The following is a 25598-nucleotide window of genomic DNA, read 5'->3' as shown; positions in this document are numbered from 1 at the left end:
CTAATGCATTCTCAGTGGAGGCGGATCCACTGAGAATGCATCCGCCTGCCAGCGCTCAGCCTCCGCTCCGCTCAGTGAGCGGACACCTGAACGCAGCAAGCAGCGTTCGGGTGTCCGCCTGGCCGTGCGGAGGCGAGCGGATCCGTTCCGACTTATAATGGAAGTCAATGGGGACGGATCCGCTTGAAGATGACACCATATGGCTCAATCTTCAAGCAGATCCGTCCCCCATTGACTTTCAATGTAAAGTCTGAACGGATCCGCTCAGGCTACTTTCACACTTCAAAATTTTTCTAAGTTATAATGCAGACGGATCCGTTCTTAACGGAGCCACCGTCTGCATTAATATGAGCGGATCCGTTCGGAACGGATGCAAACGTCTGCATTATAGGAGCGGATCCGTCTGATGAAACATCAGACGGACCCACTCCGAACGCTAGTGTGAAAGTAGCCTTAGGGATTCATTTTTTGCGGGTTGAGGTGACGGTTTGATTAGTACTATTTTGGGGGACATGCGCCTTTTTAAACGCTTGTTGTTGCACTTTATGTGATGTTAGGTAAAAAAAAAAGGCTTTTTTTTAAAACAGTTTTTATGATATTATTTTTAAGGTGCTTTTCGGACATGGTGTGTAATGTGATATATTTATGGAGCTGGTTGTTACAGACAAGGCAATACCAAATATGTGTAGGTTTTTTTATTCATTCAATTTTTTTTATGTAATAAATGAACGGATAAAAGACAATTTTTATTTTATTTCTAATTCAAATTTTGTAAAGGGGTGCGCCCCCCTCAATATAATAAGCATTGGTGGCGCAGTGCACCCCCCCTCAATATAATAAACATTGGTGGCGCAGTGCGCCCCCCCTCAATATAATAAGCATTGGTGGCGCAGTGCGCCCCCCCCCTCAATATAATGAACATTGGTGGCGCAGTGCGCCCCCCCCCCTCAATATAATGAACATTGGTGGCGCAGTGTGCCCCCCCTCAATATAATAAGCATTGGTGGCGCAGTGCGTCCCCCCTCAATATAATGAACATTGGTGGCGCAGTGCGTCCCCCCTCAATATAATGAACATTGGTGGCGCAGTGCGTCCCCCCTCAATATAATGAACATTGGTGGCGCAGTGCGTCCCCCCTCAGTATAATGAACATTGGTGGCGCAGTGCGTCCCCCCTCAGTATAATGAACATTGGTGGCGCAGTGCGTCCCCCCTCAGTATAATGAACATTGGTGGCGCAGTGCGTCCCCCCTCAGTATAATGAACATTGGTGGCGCAGTGCGTCCCCCCTCAGTATAATGAACATTGGTGGCGCAGTGCGTCCCCCCTCAGTATAATGAACATTGGTGGCGCAGTGCGTCCCCCCTCAGTATAATGAACATTGGTGGCGCAGTGCGTCCCCCCTCAGTATAATGAACATTGGTGGCGCAGTGCGTCCCCCCTCAGTATAATGAACATTGGTGGCGCAGTGCGTCCCCCCTCAGTATAATGAACATTGGTGGCGCAGTGCGTCCCCCCTCAGTATAATGAACATTGGTGGCGCAGTGCGTCCCCCCTCAGTATAATGAACATTGGTGGCGCAGTGCGTCCCCCCTCAGTATAATGAACATTGGTGGCGCAGTGCGTCCCCCCTCAGTATAATGAACATTGGTGGCGCAGTGCGTCCCCCCTCAGTATAATGAACATTGGTGGCACAGTGGGCAGTGCCAATGAGGGTTAAAAAATAAAAAAAATTATTAACTCACCTCCTCCAATAGATCGTCTTCTGTACTTTCTTCGGGACCTGGCAATGGACCTGTGGTGACATCACTGTGCTCATCACATGATACATCACATGATCCATCACCATGGTAATGGACCGTGTGATGAGCTCAGTGACGTCACCACAGGTCCTGAAGAATGAACAGGAGACCGGCAGCTACGCGATCAACTGGAGGAGGTGAGTTAATTTTTTTTAACCCTCATTGGCACTTCCCACTGAGCCACCAATGTTTCTTATACTGGGGTGTTGGGGGGGGGGGCACACTGTGCCACCAATGTTTCTTATACTGGGGTGTTGGGGGGGGCACACTGTGCCACCAATGTTTCTTATACTGGGGTGTTGGGGGGGGCACACTGTTTCTTATACAAATACAGGAGGCGGGTGCCGGAATCAAATAGCCGACACCCGACCTCTGTGACAGGGAGCTGCGATCAGCGACAGTTAACCCCTCAGGTACCGCACCTGAAGGGTTAACTCAACTGCAGCTGATCGCAGCTCCCTGTCACAGAGGTCGGGTGCCGGCTATTTGATTCCGGCACCGCCTCCTATATTTGTATTACAGGTCAGTTTTCTTCATTGGTGGCATTTTGGTCGCCATCTGGAGCCCTGACTAAGGCTAATCAGACCTCAGGGTCTGATTAGCCTTAGGTCCATAGCAACCAGGACACCTTTGTTAGGCGTCCGGTTGCCATGGCAACGATCGGCCGCTGCAATTGCAGCAGCAGGGGCGCGATGGTAGAGAGAGGGAGCTTCCTCCTTCTCAACCACATGGATCTGGATGCCGCGCACCTGTTACAGAGTGTTAGCTGTTACAGTTACAGCTAACGCTCTCTGCTGATGGCAGCGGCTCCGTTCCTTAGCCGCTGCCATCAATATCTGCACCACAAGGAGCGGACGCATGGGGGGGGGGGGGCATTTGTTATATATGGGACAATGGGGGCAGAAAGGAGTGGAGCATTTTAGGGGAGGCACTTTATTTCACTTTGACGTCACCGGACTGGAGGGGCGGAGCTTAGCGCAGTCTTGGCCAGGAGAGCTACTGCCCCTCCTAGATTTTTGAATAATTAATTAGGCTGTCAGTGACGTCACCGGGCTCCCGGAGCAGCGGAAGAGGAAGATTTCCTCCTCTGCAAGGAACCCGGTACGTCACTGACTGAAAGAAATCAGTTACTTCCTGCCATAAAGGTTTTTGGTAAAAAGGGTACTTAGAAACATGCTGAAAAGGTAGGACATGGGTGTATGTAAAGTGTGTGTATGTGCAATGCTATTAAACAATGGTCCCTGATCCCGGACAACCCCTTTAAGTCTTACTCTTCCCACTGCTCATCACGGCCGTCTGTAATTCTCACCTGCATTGCTCGGTGTCTTAAGTGACCTATCGATGCAGCACTAGCAGGTTGGGGCATTTTAAGGCCTCCTGCACACAACCGTATGGTTTTGAGTTCCGTTTTAAACTGATCTATTTTTCCGTTTCGCTTCCGTTCTGTTTTGCGGTTCCGTTTTTCCGCTTGGTTTCTATTTGTGATCCTTTTTTTGCAGATCACAAACGGAAGCATACAATAACAGTGAGTACGTTAAAAAATAGGGCTGGGCATAAACATTTTCAATAGATGGCTCCGCAAAAACAGAATGGATACGGAAGACATACAGATGCATTCCGTTTGAATTCAGTTTATTTATTTTTTGTTTGTTTTTGTAGACCCATTGACTTGAATAGAGCCACGGAACGTGATTTGCGGCCAATAATAAGACATTTTCTATGTACGGAAATCCGGAAAAGAAAGAAATATGGAGTACATTTCGTGTTTGTTTAAATATTTTTATTTTTTGCGGAGCCATTGAAATAAATGGTTCCGTATACGGAACGGAAACGGGAAAAAAAATGGTTTGTGTGCAGGAGGCGTAAATCTTGAGAGATCAGGGACTGAAACCCAAAGACATATCTACCCCTCCCTCCTTAAAAAAACCTATATAACACACAGCCTATTCATAAAACAACTTTTCTAGCATATCATACAGCAGCTCAGCTTTACATATAATAGTACAGCTCTAAATAATACCGTCACCAAAAAAAAGATAATATAGTCACCTAACAGAACAAAATCCCCTTCCTGCTATCCGCCCTAATTCACCTCACCCAAAACATGGATAACGGCCGAGAACCTGCTGCCCTTTTTTGCTCCTTCACAAATGTCCTATGCGCAAAACAGACAAGTATAGGGTGTGTTCTATTTTATTTTATTTTATTTTTTTGTGGGGCACACGTAACGGACTTATGGATGTGGACAGCACACAGGTGTGCTGTCCGGATATTTTGCAGTGCCATAGAAGTGATTGAGTCCACTTCCCACCGGTCATGTGCATGAGCCCTTAGTGTCCTCCTTTGTGGCCCCACACAGCTGCCCCCTTTGTGCTCCTGCACATTAACAGTCCCACTCTGTGCATCTGCCACAGTAATAATTCCCATTTGTGGTCACAATGTTAGTGTCCCCCAAAATATACTAATGATCCTTATTCTTTGCCCCCCCCCCTTCCCATTCCCAACTAAGAGCAGCCCCTCTGTGTCCCTTTATGCAGCAATTGGTTTATTCCCTGCAGTTGGTTTATTCCTGGCTGTACTATTACTACTTGAATGAGCTCCTTCCTGAACCATCCTCCCGTCTCCTCCACTCCAGCGCCTCAGGGCGAGTAAAAGACAGGGAGGAGGATTCAAGATGCACAAGCTGGCAAGGAGTAGCTCATTAAAGAAGCAATAGTACATTGTGGCAAGGGAGCTTTTGGCCCTGCACCCAAAGTTTAGGGGCTCGGACACATACGTGTCCTACATACTTCTATAGCACTGCCACTGTATGGAGGTACTGTAAACTTCTATGGGTGTCGTATTGCAGGCTCATAAAACTTTACGAGGCACATGTATCGTATGTGCGACGTGTATAGTCTTGTCTGCATAACGAAACCTAAATATGCATGTGTGCCTCGATCCCAGGAACACAGGCTGTTTTTTAGGTGTTCTGCCTCTTGGAATCCAGTCTCCAGAAATCTGTACAATAACTTTTTAGTTGTGTTTTATAAATCTGCTCTATTTTTTTTGTACAGATGTTGATGACCAGTATAATCGGAAAAGGCAACTACACAATTACACAATGTTCAAGTGGACCGGTAACTTCTCCTGTAGCTACTTGCATCCCACATGTAATACCAATTCTGTAGCGTCTATTCCTATGACTCAGTGTTGTGCCATTCCTTTATTAATACTGCAAGATGTAATGAATGAACTAGTAGCATTTTGCAGTGAAGGTCCAGATGGGGGTTACCTAGGGTGAGCAGACATCCTTTTTAGGCCGTCTGCTCACCCTAGTAGCATAAAGTAGCTAGAAATGTCCGGAATGCTGGCGTCACCAGGTGGCCACTATAACTAATGAGCGCTTTAGTTTGTGTAGCGCTCATTAGTACAGCCTTTGACTTGAGTAAAAAAAAAGAAATACTCACCTCATACATCGCACAATTAGGGGACCTTAATAATAGTGGGGGGCACTAATGAGGTAGTAATCATTCTGGGGACCACTAAAGGTGGCCTTAATAATACTGGGGGCAACTAATGGGGGCATTCATAATACATGGGGGGCCACTAAAAGGGACTTTAATAAAAGTAGGGGCACTAATAGGGTATTGATCATACTAGGCGAAACTAAATGCGGCCTTAATACTGGGGGACACTAATGGGTACGTTCATAATACTGAAGGCTGCTAAAGGGGGCATTAGTAATATCAGTGGCAACTAAAGGGATATTAATCATACTGGTGGCACTATAGGGGTGTGATGTCCAGCCGGCACCATGGGGGGTATTTTGTATACAGAGGGCACAGCAGGGGTTGCAATAAAAAAAAGGCAATTGCAGTTTTAACAGCCATTAAAAATGAACAGAAGGTCAAAAAATTTACGACCATGAAAAACTGACAGTGTGACTGTTTTTCATGGCCATTTTTTTCGCTGTCATGTGAATAAAGTTTTAAAGGACAGGAAGCCAATGTCAGACTGTGCAGGGACACCCCCCCCCCCCCCCCCCCCCCAAATTGGTAACAACACCCATCTGGACTTTCCCTTCATTAGCAGTTTGCTAATAATTGATTTATAACTCCTAGCAGGAATAATTAAGGAACGGCACATCATGCAGTCATAAGAATCGACGCTCCAGAATTGTTATTACATTGGGAATGCGAGTAGTTACTAAAACAGACATGTCAGGAGAGGTGACAGCTCCTCTTTTAAATTGTGTATCCATAAATGGGTTGTTTCACCATAACTTTTTATTTCTTCTGTAAACTGTCAATTATCCTGTCTGTTACCAAGGATGAGGGGCTCAGAGTCTCGGTTTGTGACCGGGCATGCACACCAACCCTCTATTGAAATGAATGAGACCTTCAGGTACCATTATTATTTATGGAGAGTCACAGCCGAATCTCTGACTGTGAAATGGTACTATGCTGCCCTTATTGTCAATTATGGAGGGGACACTGATCTTTTTGCATAATAAGCAGTAAAAATGTCAAACAAATTGAGGGCAAGTTCACATTTGTTTTGTCTTATCTTTGTGCTCAGGAGGTATTGTTTCTCTGTTGTAGGATTTTTCCTTTAAGTACATATGTCAGCATTATGAACTCTATTAAACCAGGCAAATAGCTGGTAGGGTTGATCCTACTGCTTTAAAAGAATTCCTTTGTTATTCAAATTGGTTGCTTCATTCTGGAAAAAAATACTTTGAATCCATATGTAAAATAAGCAGTAAAAGGCGAGCCCAAGCCACCCTGTGCGCCATTGCTCTGCTGATTCCTCTGCCAGCCCTTCCCTTTCCTTCTTGATTGACAGGGCCAGGTTCATGCAGATTGTCATATTTCAGTGGGAGTTCAAGACCAGAGGCTGATCATTGGGAGTTACTGAGAGGTGGTCCCCCATGGGCACGTCTCTCAATCAAAGACGTTTGTTCTGTTGTGCTATCCTAATGCCTCTAGCGTTATGTTGTGGTCTGCAAATTGGGGAAGACATATGAAACAGGTCTAAATAAACTATTTGTCCATAGCAGCCAATCACAGTGCAACTTTCATTTTCCAAGAGCCATAAAAGAAATGAAAGTTGCACTGTCATTGGTTAGTATGGTCAAAAAAGACCAAAATATAATTTTAAAATGTCAGTGTAGCTATAATGGGGTGAGGGGCTATAGCAGGCATTTAAGACATTTTAATGTGTGCTTCTTCAATTATGTTATAAATCCCTATCCCTCCCATTTGGTTGTGGTGGCCTAAGGCTGGCAACAAATGCTATGTAAATGCTCAAAAGCTGCACACACTGATGTACACAGCACAAATGGTGTCACTGAACTATTGCCTTTATTTTCAGAGCAACAGTTTTGCTTAGTTACGACACCTTCTGGACTGGAGTGGAGAGTGACATCATAGAAGCAGTAAGTCTAGAAATGGCGTACATAACTGTGAATGAGCGGGATCAAATATTAAAAATGAACACAGTCCTCTTACCAATGCAATGCATGGAGTTACATAGGCAACAACAAGTTCAACATTCCTCATAAAAATTATACAAGAATAATTGTAACTATCAATGCTTTTTGTAAAATCCTGGAATGAAGAAATCCAGTGCCAGTTCTTTGTATTGACCACATATGTATTTATACATGTACATAAGGTCTCATTTAAAGGGCTTCTGTCACCCCACTAAAGTCATATATTATTATTTTTTGGCTACTTAAATTCCTTATACTGCGATATATCAATATATAATGTTCTTACTCATTTTCCTTCAGCAGTTTCTTCAAAAAACTGACTTTTATAATATGCAAATTACCTGTCTACCAGCAAGTAGGGCGGCTACTTGCTGGTAGCAGCCGTATCCTCCTTTCATAAAGACGCCCCCTCCTCATGTTGATTGACAGGGCCAGCGAACGCGCTCGTCTTCTGGCTGGCCCTGTCTGCGTTCAAAATCTGGCGCCTGCGCCGTAACGGTATTCAATCAGCGCAGGCGCACTGAGAGGAGGACGCTCGCTTGGCCACTCCTTCCTCAGTGCGCCTGCACCGGGTGTAGATGTGACGTCATCGGCACAGGCGCATTGAGGATGGAGCGGCCGAGCGAGTGTCCTCCTCTCAGTGCGCCTGCGCCGACTGAAGACAGGTACGGCTCAGGCGCCAGATTTTGAACGCAGACAGGGCCAGCCAGAAGACGAGCACGTTCGCTGGCCCTGTCAATCAACATGAGGAGGGGGCGTCTTTATGAAAGGAGGATGCGGCTGCTACCAGCAAGTAGCCGCCCTACTTGCTGGTAGAGAGGTCATTTACATATTATAAAAGTCAGTTTTTTTAAGAAACTGCTGAAGGAAAATGAGTAAGAACATTATATATTGATATATCGCAGGATAAGGAATTTAAGTAGCCCAAAAAAATAATAATGACTTTAGTGGGGTGACAGAAGCCCTTTAAGGCATCTTTGCTTCCAAACTGAACAAGCCCAATTTTTATAAGCCTCTATAATAAGAAAGACAGTTCACCCCATTTAATATTCTGGTTTACCCATCTCTGAACTCTTTCCAGCTCTGCTATAATGATTAGAGTATATGGAGCCCAAAACTGACTCCCATATTCAAGATGAGGCCTTACCAGGGATTTATAAAGGAGTAATATTACGTTGAGATTACAAGGTTTTATCACTTTTATACTCCTTAAAAGCTGTGTACACCTTTGGGGACAATTTTTTATTATTAGTATTGCATTGTACTCATTTTGAAATAAAAAAAAAAAAAATTTTTAACTGGTCTTTATTAAACATTTTGAACCCCTGTCTCTGTGCAGCCTTGAGTTTCTCTTGTAGCAGGCTCTGAATTTTCTCTCTGTTCCGTCCAGCAGCTCAGCTATTGGCTCCTTAAAGAGTACCTTTCATGGGTTTATATTAATTGGGATAAATACTTGCAGTGTAGCTAATGCTGCCACCCTGCCTGATTTAAAAAATATATATATATCGCTCCTGTGCCCCCCTGTAATTTTCACGCTCAGTATGCTTCTCCCTGACTGTGCCGCGATCCAATCACAGCAGAGAGCATCACAGCCAGGGAGAAAAAAAACTCGCCTTCTCCCTGGCTGTGATGCTCTCCGCTGTGATTGGATCGCGGCACAGTCAGGGAGAAGTAGACACCCATTAAGAAACCGTTGTCTCCTCCTCCCTGTACCGATGCTCAGTATTGGCATACTGAGCGCGAAATCTGCAGGGGGACACAGAGCAGACGGTGCTGAGCAGATTGATATACAGTTCTGTGGGGAAATGATTCAGTAAAACTTGTAACTTATACATTTATATTTTTGCAGGATGGGGTGTTATCAGTAATTGATAGCATTGTGTGTATAAGTGAGCCTACAGAGATAGTAGTCAGTCACTGATTACTCCTCCCTCCTGTACCAATAGGTTTTTACAGAGCTGCAAAAATGCAGACATATAAATGTGTAAATTACAAGTTTTACTGAATCTTTTCCCACAGAAATGTATATCAATCTGCTCAGCTCCTCCTGCTCTATAATATGGTGCTGTCAGATTGTATTGCATTTTGTGGTGATGACAGGTCCTCTTTAAAGAAGTGTTTATGACCTTATAGTAATTGATTCGCCATAGAGATAAGGTTCATTAGACACAGTGAAGACGAGAGTATGATTCTCACAGCTAGACAGATAGTTAACCCTTTGTGACGGAACAGCTCAATATTGTTTAAATATCAATTAGAAAAAATGATTTTTAGCCCAAAATGAGTAAAATGCAATCTTATTTGCTTTTGCAGCTGCTATCTGGCATTGTGTGCTGCTGTTTAATTTACTTGTAACCAGAATACCCCAAGTCCTTTTCTTGTTCTGTTGTCCATAGTTAATTGATTGCATATTTATGAGGAGGTTCTGCATTGTGTTAGATTTAAAATAATGTGCTGAGAATGACAATAATCCTCATTTCCTTTTATTTGTATAGTTGAAGATGTCTAACACCCCATGTGGTTCTCAGAAGTTCTGCTTGTCTGATCCAACAAACTGCAGTCCTGATGACAACAACTGCCTCTTCATGTCCGCAGTTCCCGCTAACGTTGGATATGTGTTTGAGATGAGCGGCCCTACAACTGGATATGTGGCTATTGGGTTTTCTGATGATCAAGAAATGGTGCGTGAACATTTTATATATATTTTTTTAATAATTTATTGCCTTTTATTTAGCCTTTTAACTTTTTTTCCACCTTTACATACTGTCTGGCATCAGTCTGAGTCACTGTCATTTGAGATACTGGTTCAGTTTTTGTAAAATGTTCTCTTTAGAAAAATTCACACAAAAACAAGAGACATATTCTGTCTTGAATAAAAGACTTACAGATGTACAGTATTTGGGCTACTATAGGTGCTACATGATGCCTTGTATGGAGCCAATATACCCCAGCGTGCATGAGCACTGACTCTTGGTTCTAGGTTTAGCCAGATGAATGCTGTTCAACTTTTCTGGACTAGCAGTAGGTCTAACCCATATGATGCCAAAAAGGCATGAACTAGAGTGCATGTAAAGGGAGGTTCATAATGGTTTATTGAAGAGCAGAAGATATCAATTATTTTCTACCTACAGCGGCATCTGATCATGTTTGTACAGGGGCATCTAGGCCTGGCATTAGGGGGGCAAATTGGGCAATTACCCAGGGTCCCCATCCCTAAGGGGGGGCCACCTGCTCAGCTGCACCACTGATACTGGGAACATTGCATCCACTGTGCACAGTGAATATTGTGTGGCACGCTGCAACAACAGTGACTACAGACTAGGACTTGCACTGCAGGAGCTAAAGGACCCGTGATGACATCTCCATCATGTGATCAGTGCAGGAGGCAGAGCTCAGTTGGAATGAAGGACCAGTGATGTGATGATATTGGAGGTGGCTGGAGAGCGGATGTAATATTATTTACATGCAACTGTATGTTGGAGGGGCTGGGGCATAATAATTTCTGGGGCACTACAGAGAGAACATTATAACAGCAGGGTGCATTATAATGACAGGTGTGCACTGCAGAGGGGCATTATAAATACTGGGGGCACTACGGAGGGAATAATTACTGGGGCTACTACAGGGAGCATTATAAATACTGGGGGAACTGTAAGGGGCAGTAAAACTACTGCAGTCATTATAGGGGTCCTTATTACTCCTGGGAGCTCTATAGGAGTGCCTTATAGATCAGGCTTATTTCTCCTAAGGGCACCATTATAGGCATTATTACTGCTGTGGGTGCTAAGGGAGCCTTATTACCTTTGGAAGCACTATAGGGGGCCTTATTTTTGTCGGTGGCTCTAGTAGCATTATTACTAATATAGGGGCATTATTATTATTGGGTACAATATGGAGGGCTCGTCTACTAATGGAGGCACTTTTGGGGAGCATAATCACTGTAGGGGCACTACTACTGTGGGGAGGATTTTATATGGGAGGATTATATATATATATATATCACTATTTTTGTTTTCATGATAGTATTTGGGGGCATTTGGGTGCACAGTGGGTACAGTATTGGGGGTAGCAGCAGGATAATGCTGTTGGGGCACTATGTTGGGGAGGATGAAAAGTTAGGAACTTAAGATGTCTGTAGAGCAAACTCTGCAGAGACGTCTACATCAGAGGAGGGGACATAAGCGATATTTAGTGCTGCATTTTTCTGGCTGGGGGAATGTTGGATTGACAGCACAAGATAGAATCGGCCCTGGCTGCAGCATCAACAACTTTGACTGGTGGGAGTCTGCGCGCTGAGACACTGTCTTCACTGTAGGAGGTGGGCTCAGTAGAAGTCCATGGGCCCATCTCCCTTTCATCTCCTGCAGTGAGGAGAGACAGAGATATACAAATGCTTCTTTCTCTTCACTCTAGCGATCAGTGGGGGTCTCGGCAATCAGGTCCCCTCCTATCTAAACTTTTTATATGTCTCTATGGTATATCAAAAGTTTTATGAAAACGCAGTGACCCTTTAATTTTATTGTCTGAAATAAGATATATTGCATGTCCCTTCTTTCTGCAGCTTTAAGCTGTCGCTCCATGATCCTCAACACTGCCTCCCATTGAAATAATTGGGAGGCAGAAGGGATGTGGCCGGCAGTGAGTTATAGGCAGAATTTCAGCACAGCTATCCGTGTCAAAATTCCACTGTTAAAGGGAGTTTTTCACCTAATCTGAGCGTTTTAGACCGCTCAGATCAGGTGATAGACTCTTTGACCCTCATTACAATGTTACCTTTCTTTTCTGTGTCCCTCGTCCAGATCATGGAAAACGTATGCAAATGAGCTTCTGAAGGTGCCCGGGGGCGGCGTTACTGGGCGATGGGCCCAGAAAAACACACCTCTTTCAGCCCTCTGGCCCGCCCTTCTGTCCTATTATTATTACCTCCTCCTCTGCCTCCAGCCGGCGGACGTCACGAGTGGCACCAGAGGACGGCGGGCCAGCTGTCTTTAGTTGGCCAGTGCATGCGCAATAGGAAAAACTGTTCCTCTGCCCATAATGGGCAGAGGAGTGAGCAGGTGCGGGCCAGTTCCCAGTCTGACTTCTTCTCTTGCCGCTCGTGACGTCCGCCGGCTGTAGGCAGAGGAGGAGGTAATAATAGGACCCTCCAGCAGCTGTGGGATGCACTGCAGTCAGCATGGTCCCATATACCTGTGACCTACTAGGACCTTACTGAGTCACTCCCAGATGCTGTCCATGCTGCACATGGGGGTTACCCTGGATATTAGCTGGTGGTCATAAGAATGTGACTTGACTGTATATGTTGAGATTCAAATACTGAACATATTGTAGAGTTTACTGCAATTTTTTTTAAACAAAATGAAAAGTTACAATATATCCCATTATGTTTTCTAGGGGAACGATGATTTTTATATTTGCACAACGAACTCTACAGGATCCATTTTGGTACAGAGAGCTAACACTACAGGAACTGTCGCTCCAACACTCAGAAACATTGTAAGTCTGTTTTAAAAATATGCATTGAATACTAGGATTTAAAGAACGTACCTCTCATTTCTAAAGGGTCAGGCTATATTTTCTTTTACAATTCCTACTAGCAAACCATTCAGATAGTACCAATCAGATTGCTGTAACTTTAGACCTTGCACATATAGGGCAGTTTTTAAGACCTTTTTCATCCAAGACGGTTTATGGACTGGGCCATACAACACATGCTACTAGAATGACATATGAAACTACAGGTCTCAGCTATTTTCTTGAAATTGCCACCTATTACCAAACTACTATACCCAATAAAACCATTTAACTCTCTGCCCAATTATACATCCTGTCCCTGCTTTATACATATGATCTTACCAATTGAGATGTATAATAGCATTTCATGCTGCGGAAGCTGGCTGTTTAGTTAACAGATGATTGCCCTGTAAGTTATACCTTAGTTTAGGATGAGGCCACTTTTTTCTGAATATCACAGAAAACTGTGTGGAAGCACCTTGGACTGTCAGATGTAGATAATCAGTCAACACTCACTGGGGCTCTCGTAGATTTGAGTTTATGGTGCAAGGAGACGTGAGACATGCCTGAATTAATAATGGGCATCTGCCCTTTAAAGGTTTCTTTGGGAATTAAGAAAGTGAAAATACTTATTATGGTGAATGGGGCTGGAGCGGACCTCCAGCGGCACGCATGGGCTAGTGTTAGTACAGATCCTGCCGAAACAGCCTGCCGGACCCTGCTGACGGTAATGTGAGAGTAGGCTAACACTCACTGGGGTTCTTTGTAGATTTTAGATTTTTTGTGCAAGGAGGGGGGCAGAGATATGCCTGAATTAATAATAGGCATCTGCCTCTTAAAGGGGTTCTCTAGGAATTAAGAAAATGAAAAATACTTAAATATGACTTTATTATAAATATATATCCAAATCCATTTCATTAGCTATAATGGCTTGTTTGTCTGGGCAGCAGTCATCATGGGAAATAAAATGGCCGCCGTCCTATTAGTATACACAAAACCTGCCCTAATCACACAGGACGAGTTACTTCACATCACTGAGTTAAAGAGCTGCCTCATCCTCCTCTCTGCTCTGCTTGTCATGGATTATGTCTCTGAATACAGCTGATAACATCTTCAGCTGAGTCTCTGTGGCAATTTTATTTAATTAATTCCCGGAGAACCCCTTTAATAAGTTTAACACACAGGGGATAAAGACTGTTGTATGGGAACACTAGTCTTGGTAAAACTTCCCAATTATTTTTGAAATTCATCATTAAATGGCATTTTATTTGTGTTGCAGAGCATAGCCGGATCAATAGTGTCATCCTACAAAGATGGCGTATTGAAATGTTCCATTATTACTGCAGAGAGCATCTTACTACAACAACGATCAAGTGGAAATCCCACCTACTATATCTTCCTGGTCAGTGGCCCATCAAGTGCTGATGGTGAGTAAACCTATTGAGTTGCTTACACAATAAAATAGTCAAAAAAATAAAAAAATCACTAAATTATTTAGATCTTGATATTTGAGTGAGTTCCTAAAGGGAATGTGTCATCAGAAAATGATCTGTTGTACATATTTGTTGAAGAATTTTTTGTTGTTTTTAACATCCCATGTCATAATTTATAATTAAACAAAAAAAATCCAGCAGTTTTCGCACTGGCCACTAAACCCAATAATAGGTATCACTTCTTGGTCTAGACAGATCACTGTACTGCAGTTATCTGCTTATCATGACAGGGGGGTTTAGAATGGCATATATGACCTCTATGAATAGATAACACTGGATCCAAAATTTACCATAGGTAATTGTCAAAGCTTGTCTATTCTTTTCTTGTATAATGACTAGTGTTGGGTGAGCATGCTCGGCCAAACTGTTTTTTTACTCGAGCATCGCGATGCTAAGCACATCGCGGTGTTCGGCTGAACACCGCGGTGTGCACGAGCGCGATGCTCGAGTCTCCTTGCCGCACGTTTGTTGCCTGCTACGCAGCCAATAAACGTGCTCGGGGGTACTGGCACTCACTGTAATGCTGCAGCCATGTTGGCTACTGGCATTACAGTGATTGGCTTGCCGGAAGGCGTCGTCAGGTGCTATATAGCACCCGATGACCCGTGGTTCGGCTCAGTCTTAGTCAGGGAGAGCTGCAGCAGAAGGGATAGATGGCGTAGGGAAAGGTATTGGTTTTGTTTTTTAGGCAGGGTTTACTGGTGAAAGGTGTTAGAGACCCAAAAGTCATTTTAACTATTGCTTTATCTGGCTGCAATATATATTATTAGTGCAACCTGCGCTAAATTGCATGCTATTATTTGGTCGCTGCCGACAGCGACACAACCTCTGCTACATCTGTTGTCACATTTGTGCTGTGAAATTCAGCGCAATTGTTTGGCCGCTGGTGGCAGCGACATTACCTGTGCTACATCTCCTGTATAACGTTTGCCCATCCTAAATATCAGTGACATTCAGTATAATTTTTTTTCGCTGCTGGTGGCAATCAGTCTAACAGGCCCGCAAATGTTCCCCGGAGCACTTGTGGCAACCTCGCTTGCCATGGGGTAGGTGTTCAGCAGCCTGGCGCTTTTTTGAGAAAAGTGCGAACAATAAAAGAATTGTTATTTGCAACCTGTGCCGTACCAAAATGAGCATGGGCGTGAACACTAGCAACCTCACCACCACCAAAATGATCCGCCAATGGCATCAAAGCACCCTAATAGGTGGGCCGAACGCCTGGGTCCACAATCAGTGTCTGCAGGTCACACCACTGCCTCTTCCCCTGTGTTACGTGCTGGCCAATCCCCTGTCAAAGATGCAGGCCCGGATGCCTCCCGCCCTGCACCTGTACTGTCGCAAGCACCATCAGCTAGCACATCCAGATGTCCATACCCCAGTCCTTTGAACTAAAGTGCAAATACCCAGCCACCCACCCACAGGCCATAGCACTAAATGCACACCTTTCCAAATTGCTGGCCCTGGAAATTTTGCCATTTAGGCTTGTGGACACTTAGGCTTTCCGCAGCCTGATGGCGACAGCGGTCCCTCGTTACTCAGTCCCCAGCCGCCACTATTTTTCCCTGTGTGCCGTCCCTGCCTTACACCAGCATGTGCCCCGTAACATCACCTGTGCCCTGACCAAAGCAGTTATTTGCAAGGTCCACTTAACGACTGACACATGGACAAGTGCTTTTGGCCAGGGACGCTACATTTCCCTGACGGCACACTGGTTGAACGTTGTAGAGGCCGGGAGCGAGTCATACCCTGGTATGGCACAGATGCTACTGACGCCAAGGATTGCGGGTCCTACTTTCATCAGGATTTCTACCACCTACATTAGTGGCTGCAACCCTGCAACCTCCCCCCCCCCCCCCTCTTCTCCTCCACTTCCACCTCTGAATTCTCATCTTGCAGCACCAATCAGCCATCAGTCAGTAGCTGGAAACATTGTAGCACTGCAGTGGGGAAGCGTCAACAGGCCTACTGAAACTAATTTGCTTAGGTGACAAACCGCACACCGCCGCAGAGCTGTGGCAGTGTATAAGGGACCAGACTGAGCTGTGGCTCTCGCCACTCAACCTACAACCAGGCATGGTTGTGTCTGATAATGGCCATAACTTGGTGGCAGCTTTGGAGCTCGGCAAGCTCACACATATACCATGCCTAGCCCACGTGTTCAACTTAGTGGTTCAGCTTTTTCTCAAAACCTACCCCAATTTGTCTGAGCTACTGGTGAAGGTGTGCCACGTGTGTGCCCATTTCCGAAAGTCATTTACAGCTGCTGCCAATCTGGCAACGCTGCAGCAGCGTTTGCAATTGCCAGCGCACCAACTGTTGTGCGATGTGAGCACGCGCTGGAACTCCACGTTCCACATGGTGGCCAGGCTTTGTGAGCAGTAGAGGGCAGTAGTGGAATACCAGCTGCAACATGGTCATCGCCTTTCCAGTCACCTGTGCACTCTGTCTAATATGAGGTCAGTCGCTAGGTCTGTGCCCAGTAGGTCTGCAAAGAAACGCGTTACGATTTCCATGATGGCGTCGGGTAGAATAGACTCCTGGAAGCCTTTGAGCCTCAGGTTGTTCCACCTTCCACGGTTGTCCTGAGGTTGTAGAAGTAGTTTAAGTGGGCTTGGGAGTGCTCAAGGGTTTTGGAGACCGCCTATTTAATCGTGGCCATGGCGCCCTGTGATGTTTCCACCGCCTCTACTCTATCACTTGCCACTGGAAGTCCTGCTTCCAGTGACGAGTGATAGCTCTTGCACCAGGGAATCAAGTGCTTCAGCTAGGGGTGTCTCTGGACTTGTTTTTTGTTAAGTTTCCCCATTTTGGCTCACTTGGAAAGCTTATTACCCGCTCCTAGTCGGTCCACAGCAGAGCTCACTTAGCTGCTTGCATTCACCAACGCTGCCAGGCCCCACCCCTCCGTGCATTGCATTTTAATGTCAGTGCTATACTGTGAATTAATGCAGCAATTCATTTTTCTCCAACACAAAATATTTTTCTTTTGAAAATCAAGAAATTGTGCAGTTTTCACGCTGACCACTGAGCTTCATAATTACCTTTGTTCTGTTGAGATCATTTCTGAGTAGTCATGTCATAATTAGCCAACGCTTCCTTGTTATGTAGAGATCACTTCACATTTCATTATCAAAACCAGGATTACAATGACAGGTAACGCATCTATTCTGAATCTAGAGGCAGATGACACAGAATCCATTATTGACAGTAGATGATGGGATGGCTCACCTCCTCCCCCTCCCCAAACAGTGAACTCTGCATGAGTCAATGACTATGCACACAAAACTATCCCATGGAAGTCAATGGGAAAGATTAATCAAGACTGATGCAAAAAAAAAAAAAGGCTTAGTTGCCCAGATTCCCTCTATTATTTTTCAGAGCTCCTTTGTGCCAGTTTTGATAATTCTTCCTCAATAAGTCATTGCCAGACACTAACCTCAGTAGTCAATGTGGCTGCTGTAAAGCAAATCTATGAACTGCTGTTTATAGAGCAAAATAGAAGTTCATGTATGAAAAGAAGAAAGAGATATTGATGTATTTAAGTATCTGGTTTTAATGAGTAATACAGTCCTTTTTAAGTGTATTCAATAAATGTTATTAAGAATGTAATGTTTTGTGCACAGGTCAAATCCAGAAAAATACAAAGGAGTTGATAACGGACAGTAAAATTGACCTGAGAAGTTTTTTGGCAACTGTGGCAGAGAGTGGAGAAAGTAAAGTAGTGCTTGGTCATGGTGAGTATAAGAGACAACTTTTGGAAAGTTTTTAAGTTTGAAAAGCATAATGAATCTGACAGTGTTTTTAAACAGGTTGTTTGTTACCGCTATCAACTAAAGAGAGTCCTTTTTTATGCTGCCTTTAAAAAAAACTAAACAAAAACTGTTGCAAACCTTCTCCAGTTTGTAAATTATTCTACAGTTAATAAGCATCTGCCCCTGTTAAAGCAAAATTTTTGGACTGATTGTTCAAAACTAGCTACTGCTTCTTCCAATACTACTGTGAGTGCATCTTCACCCAATAAGAGAGTTTTTGGAAAGTTTTTAATTTTAAAAAGCATAACGAATCTGACTGTGCAGCATTTTTCAGGCTGTTTGTGACCTCTATCAACCATGTGTTTTTGCATAGCTAAAATGATTTACTAATGTTGTGTTTGCATTAAAAGGTTTAAAAGGAAGAGAGGAAATTCTAAAAATAAATGTATCAGTTTTGATTCTGGTCGAATTTTATATATTATTATATTCAGACCTCAACTGAATCTTCCAACCGATTTGATAGAATCAGACCCAAAACAAATCTTTACTCGGGACACATTGGCCCATCTGTTTTTCAGGTGCCCTTATGCTAATTGCCTGGATGACCACTGGGACCATTGGGATGATGATGGCTCGCTATATGAAGAGTGCGGCTGGAAAACCATTCCTTGGGAAGGCAGCATGGTTTCAGGTAAAATACAGGAGATGAAGACTCGAAATTTAAGCATTTCCTTCCTTCCTTCCTTCCTTTAACATATTGATAAAGTTGTTTGACTTTTTGGGGTTGGGGCTGTTTTGTATTATTCTTACTTGGTAAAGCCAAAAGGAAGTAAGAGCCATCAAACCATTTACTGGCACTTTCTCTGCCCCATCATTTGTAGTGTACTGTACATGATTTTCTCACTGTAGAATGTCCTGAACAGGAGTGGAAGCTGACTCTGCTGACTGTATCCAAAAATCTTATCACTTGAGATTAAGGCAATATATTTATTATGCAGCAATTATTGACTTACTGCCTGAAAAGGAACGCTTAAAAACTATATCCCCACACAATGTCTCTGCTCTTTTGTAACATGGATAACAAATGACTCTTAGGGAGCTATACTGGGATGTTTTATATAGTGGTGAGTGCTATTGTTTTCTACTTATAAAGCCTCCAGCATCGCTAACCGCAAGCTCCAATCACTCCCGTACGCCACTGTCCTACTTCTACATAAATCCTTGTATAATTCTGCGTCTACTCGGCACGTTTCTATGCCCCCTGGATTTAGTATCTAAGGATACAACACACCTATCTTAGTATGTCTTCATATATCTCCATAATGGGCAGCAATGTTTGTGTGACAGAAGGGTGACTATGTGACAAATATTTAAACTGACAGTATCCACCCTTCTGTACTCGGCCTGATCAAAGTATTTTGGCGGATAGCCAAGTTTTTAAAGATATTAGTTGCATAGTTAATATGGTTGAAAAAAGACATACGTCCGTCAAGTTCAACCAAGGGATAGGTTGGGATGCGAATCCCAAAAGGAATTGAGACTCAGATTTCTACACTTTTTCATAAGCATTAATGTTTTTTACTTTTAAGAATTCGTCTAATCCCTTAAGACTGTCTACTTTTCCTGCTGTGACCACGTCCTGAGGAAGTCTATTCCACAGCTTCACAGTTCTTACAGTAAACAAGCTTTGACGCTTCTGGAGACTGAACTTTTTCCTCTCCAATCGGAGGCAGTGCCCCCTATTTTATTTAATAATTTAAATAAAAAAGTTTTTAAGCGTTCCTTTTCAGGCAGAAATTAATTTTGTTTTGATAGTAACACAAACCAATGTATCATTTCTTAAGTGAATCCTCAATATTTGAGTCCTTAGTTATGACAGACTTCTTGTCAGGGGACTTCGATTCTGAGAGTTGGCTTGGAAATCCCAAAGAAGTATTCTCAGATAAAGAACTTCTAGCACAGCCCAAAACATTAAGTATTACATCAGTTTTTAAAAATTTCACCAGGGTATATAAAAATAAAGTACGTTCCTGGTGGGAGGTGCAGACACAAGAGGCCTACTTGAAAAAAAAAATAGTACCACATGGCTTAAGAAACCCAATCCTACCAAATATAAGGGTACGATCGGAGTCGTTTATGAGAAAGTGGGAAAAAGAGTCATCCCTGTGCCTTATGAAATTGCTTCTAGAAAAGGAAAGGGAAATATTAGCTAAAAATACATCTGAACTTCAAGACTGTATTGAAACAGCTAAAAAATTCTCCTCTGTGGCGGATTTTGGTAAAAAGGAACTAGCGTTACAAAAAGCTGTGGAAAGATTCACAGGTTTTCTAAAAGAAAGGAACCATTTCCAGTACATAAGGGACACCAAAGATTTTAAGAAGGGAAAATATTTGATTTGCAAAGCCAGATATCAAGACTAATATTAAGAGTGAGATAGACCAGTCATCATCTGATTACGAGACTGAATCAGACACACAAATAAACAGTAGCTTGTTTACAAGAAGGAGAGGGAGAGGTAGATACCAGAGTCGAGGTCGAGAACATGGAGGAAGTGATAGGGTCAATAGAGGGTGTTTTTTTTAGAAGTAACGCCTCCAATATCGGACTATCAATTGAGGAAGAGAAGGAGCACATAAAACACACTGGGGAGATAGAGGAATTGCAGATTATTAACATCTCTAAACATCCCCTAAATCAGAGATGGATTTATTACGTAAAGGCCTCTCATTTGTCCCAGACTGTCACTTTAACCCGTTTAATTGGGTTAAGGACCTGATTCTCTTTGTTAGAAAACTTAAATGGCGCAAGTTCTTGCTTACAAATGACAAAGAACGGTGTAAAAAATTAGACATTGAATCAGAAGAACTGCGCGATGTTGGGCTACTTGCTGACCTCTATGAAGAGAGGAGGAGGGAAATAGGTGACGGTCCATCAAGGAAAAATCCCCCAATAAATAAATACTCCCCTCTGGATGTCAATAAGAAGGATTTGGTGGCTTTGAAAATGTTAAATAAGGGGGGGGGTGGATATAGTGATCCTAGATTATACAAGTTATGTGGAAATGTGTATGCGCTTACTGGATGATAAACTATATTATAAAAAGCTTGACCACAATCCGATGGAACTGTAAGTGTAAACTGACCAGCATTTTACAGAAGGCAATGCAGAATGTGCTACCGACACATCCAATACTAGCAGTATTCTACAGCCTACCGAAAATCCATAAGGGATTTCCTCTGCATAAGGGCAGGCCTATAGTGTCAGGAGTAGGCAGTCTCATAGAGAAGATCAGTGTATATATTGATGAAATACTGAGGCCATTCGTGATGACTCTTCCATCATATGTCAGGGACTTAATGGATGTCCTGAGACGTCTGAATGACATCTGCTGTGACACTGATGCACTCTAAGCCAGCCTTGATGTAGAAGCATTCTATAGCTCAATACCACACGATAAGGTCTGTCAGGCAGTAAAAACATTCTTAGCAGAAAAGGAGTCACATTTGTCCTCACATGATCAATTGGTGATCGAACTGCTTGAATTCATACTAACTCATAATATCTTCACCTTTGATCGCAAGATATACCACTAGCTCAGGGGAGTGGCAATGGGATGCCCATGTGCCCCTACTTTTGCCAATCTCTACCTGGGCTGGTGCGAAAGGGAACATGTCTTCTGTGAGGCGATGGAGCAATGGACCTCTTCAATTATCTTGTGGCACTGGCATTTTGGTTTCCGTTAGTGAGATCCGTTCAGGGATCTCACAAGCAGTCCAAAACGGATCAGCTTTGCCCTTAATGCATTCTGAATGGATAAAGATCCGCTCAGAATTCGGTAAATGTTTTTTTACAGTACAAATTAATTCATGAAGTTATTGCTATTAGAACAAAGTTTTATGCAAATCAACTTCGGATGTTTCATCCTAAGTCGAATCGCTCATCCCTAGATATTATCCATATTCTCCATCTTTATCTTCCCTGTCCTGTTAGACCTTGCCTTGTAACAGTAAAAGGCGGGTACTGGATTGAGCACTTCATCCAAAGGGAATCGCCAAAACTGCAGATTCGTTTGGTAGAACATTTTTGTCAAAATCATGACAAATCTGATTCATTTAGAATAGATTCACTCATCTCCATTTAGGAGTTAAGTGTTATAACTTATAATCGACAATAATGTTAATCCTGACAGAAATAAATGATATCAACATGCAAGAAGTGATTAAATTATGTTTACCTACAGTATTTAGGGCTACATTTGTCATATATAATTTATTCACTTTTTTTTTTTTTCAATAACATTTTATTCCATTTTTGTGAGGATTTAAAGTTACAGATTATCTGGACATTGATATAAGTACAGTATGACATATAGCTCAAGTACAGCAAGTATTAGCCAAAAATACAAACATCGCATTTGTCATTCCCACAGTAACTATGGCAACTACCCCCCCCTTCCCTCCCCCTATACTGTCTGAATGCGTCTCTTCTCCCCTACACACTTTTTCATATTATAATAAGAAAATTCCTGTTTATGACACTTTCAACTTCCCTAATTCTCCACCTTTATCTTTTCTTAGGTACCACTCTGTATACTTAAAGTTATTCATATAATTGATCATTTTACTGCTATCCTTTTATGATCTTATACACGCACATTTCTCATTAACAGTAACTTGGTCAGCCTCAGGCTTAAAGCTTGTTCACACGACTGTGCCGTGTTTTGCAGTCCGCAAAAACACGGATGCCGCCCGTGTACCTACCGCAGTTTGCAGAACGGAAGGGGCGGCCCATTATAGAAATGCCTATTCTTGGCCACAAGAATAGGATAGCACTTATATTTTTTGCGGGGCCATGGAACGGAGTGCTGTCCGCATCTTTTGCGGCCCCATTGAAGTGAATGGGTCTGCACCTGAGCTGCAAAAAAGGCGCCTCGGATGCAGAACCAAACCACGGTCGTGAGAATGAGCCCTTAGGGTAACATGTCAGGGGACACTGAGATCTGGCGGTTGTGTTGCAACCAGCGACCTTACGCAACCATGACACTGTGACAGAAAAAAATATATATATCTGATGCTGTTGAGATTGTATCACTGGTCCCAAGTTGCACATGATTTTGGCAACAAAGACAGGTTTTTTCTTTTTTCAGCAAAAATTTCGAATCTAAAATAGTCATGCCATGGCAACGCGACTTGTCTGAAACAGGCATATGTGGTGTTGAATGCACACAGGAACACTGTAACCGTCCTCTAAAACCTACAGTATGGTTATTTTCGTACGCATTTTAATCCCTTTGAAGTGATTATACTGTAAATTCAGGAAGCCCTGATTACAACCTCACCATCTGCCTACACTGTAATTTGGTTTTATATAAAGTTTGTATTTCATTCTCTTGTGTTCTGTCTACAGGTTCATCTCATTCTCATGATATTAACAGTAATTCTGACCATAATAGCATTCATTATGGTGTTTGCGGACGTTCGTGAATGGAGTGGGGTAAGTATTTTAATATCAATGACGTTTCCTCTGCATAGGTAATCAGTATCCTGGGTGTCGGGATCAGCTGTTTGAGAAGGCACCGGGCAGTGTCATGTAGTATATGATGCCTGATTTTCATTTTTACTTTAGTCATGGGGTGACCCCTTTAATCAACTTCACATAAACTACACCCGTTTTAAGCTTTGGTTTGTAGAGTAGTCCCACGAAAATATTTGAACTGTGGCCAGGTAGGCAATTATTTTACACCAAAGCTCAAGTCCCTGTTTGTATAATTATGTTCGCAAAATTATAATTTATAATATAATATAATCTAGGGGTGGGGGCTATATTTGTTATAACATGGGGCTCTGAATTTCCTGTTCTCTCTGCACAAGCGGCAGTATAATAATGAGAGAAGCCCACACCGCCTTTACTCTTTCTCTTTACAGGGAGCCCATCCAGTCCTTGGCTGCATAGTTATGATATTGTCGTTCTTCCAACCCATTGCTGCTTTTTTCCGCCCAGATCCTAAGCATGAAAGGTAAATCTTTCTAGGCAGGTTATAGTTCTTTGCTTATACTAAACAAACATGGCTTACCTTAAAGTTCTTCTGTGATTGCTGAAATCTGGAAAGGTCTGCACAAAGGCCAGGACATTTATAAAACCTTTAGAAAGTGCCTATTCACATTAAGGCTCCATTCACACGAGCGTAGTATATTGCGGATCTGCAATACACCCGGCCGGCACTCCCATAGAAATGCTTGTTCTTGTCCGCAATTGCCAGAAGATCGGGAGTGCGCTCCAGAAATGCGGATGCATCCATTCCGTCCCCATAGAGATTCTCCTCTCCCATTCCGCAAAATTGCGAAACGGATGCGAACCCATTTGCGGACGTGTGAATGGAGCCTTAGAGGAGAGTCAGTCAAAACACCATTTTAGGTGGGAACAGCCAACTCTGTATGAGGTGTCTAAGCTCTCCCCTGATGGCAGATATTGAGGAAAGAAATTGGACTACATGTTTGATTTTAACATGCCTGATCCTGACAGTGGCTTAGACTGTGTTCACACAGTGAGTGTTTGATCAGTGATTGTAAGCCAAAACCAGGAATGGAACCTACAAAATGGAAAGGTTTGCAAACTTTTACCTGTTCTGTGTTTTGGCTCACAATCGCTGATCAATCACTGATGTGTGAAAGATGCCTTATTTATCTCTCCCTTTAGAAAATGCATTTTTGTGTATTTTTATGGTAGAATAGCTGCTGGCTGACAGCTACTGAAGGTATATGGGCACCTTTAAACTTGATAGGAACTATGATAAGAACTGTTGGCTTTATAGATGCCTATGCAGTACCCCAGTATAAGGTACTGGCAAATTGATATTTAATGTATTGGACACACCCATCATAGTTTTGTATGGTTCTGTGGGGGTTAACAATCCTGCTTTTGCCCTCACAGGAAGCTAGGAGATGGACTTAATCCCGCCCCAGGTTAATGAGTAGTTGTGTGTTGGCTGAGGAAGTGAGAGAAGATACATGTGCTCACTCCTCACAGTGCTAATCCTGCATCCCAGAGAACTACAAACTATGAGAGATTTACAGAGAAAAAGGCCCAGAGTAGGCATGGCTGACCACTGGAGTCAGTCAGTAAAGTATTCACTATTTAAGGCTTTACTGCAATGAGGGGATCATTGCTAAGACACCCTTCACACTTGGACACTGTCAAAGCCAGGCTCATCTTAATCCCTCATTCTGGAATTACATTAAATCTTGTAGGAACATTATTTATGCCTTAGATTTAGCAGAGAAAGAGACTTTGGTGAGATAGGGTGTAGGAGTACTACAACCCCCATCCTTGTTTATATCTATACATTTATATCTGGGACTATTTGCCCTGTGAAATGTTTGGAACTGTGTTTGATACCATTGGATGCTCTACAACTCCCATTAGGCCACTGCTCCTACATCTCCTGCTTTGCACCCACACCAAATGCACAAAACAAAGGGAACCCCAACTACCATCAGGCAGAAGCCCTAACATCTGGGTGTGCCCCGAGGGGAAAAAAAGTGCACCCTGCTAACACTGCCCT

The 25598-nt window shown here is 43.2% G+C and overlaps 1 protein-coding gene across 1 annotated transcript in view; it reads left to right on the top strand.

Moving 5' to 3' along the window:
• The window catches only part of LOC122943501 (putative ferric-chelate reductase 1), a 59538-nt gene that overhangs the window by 18441 nt on the left and 15499 nt on the right, over positions 1 to 25598 (top strand). The window contains exons 5-12 of the mRNA XM_044301287.1: positions 7157 to 7220; positions 9773 to 9958; positions 12672 to 12773; positions 14071 to 14218; positions 17908 to 18018; positions 18615 to 18727; positions 23444 to 23530; positions 23962 to 24053. Of these exons, the coding sequence (XP_044157222.1) occupies positions 7157 to 7220; positions 9773 to 9958; positions 12672 to 12773; positions 14071 to 14218; positions 17908 to 18018; positions 18615 to 18727; positions 23444 to 23530; positions 23962 to 24053 (903 nt within the window). The remainder of the gene's footprint in view (positions 1 to 7156; positions 7221 to 9772; positions 9959 to 12671; positions 12774 to 14070; positions 14219 to 17907; positions 18019 to 18614; positions 18728 to 23443; positions 23531 to 23961; positions 24054 to 25598) is intronic.

The sequence above is a fragment of the Bufo gargarizans genome, chromosome 7 (assembly GCF_014858855.1).
Source record: "Bufo gargarizans isolate SCDJY-AF-19 chromosome 7, ASM1485885v1, whole genome shotgun sequence".
In the NCBI taxonomy this organism is placed as follows: domain Eukaryota; kingdom Metazoa; phylum Chordata; class Amphibia; order Anura; family Bufonidae; genus Bufo; species Bufo gargarizans.
Note: the sequence above shows the minus strand (reverse complement) of the source record. Positions and strands in the feature narration are given on the sequence as shown.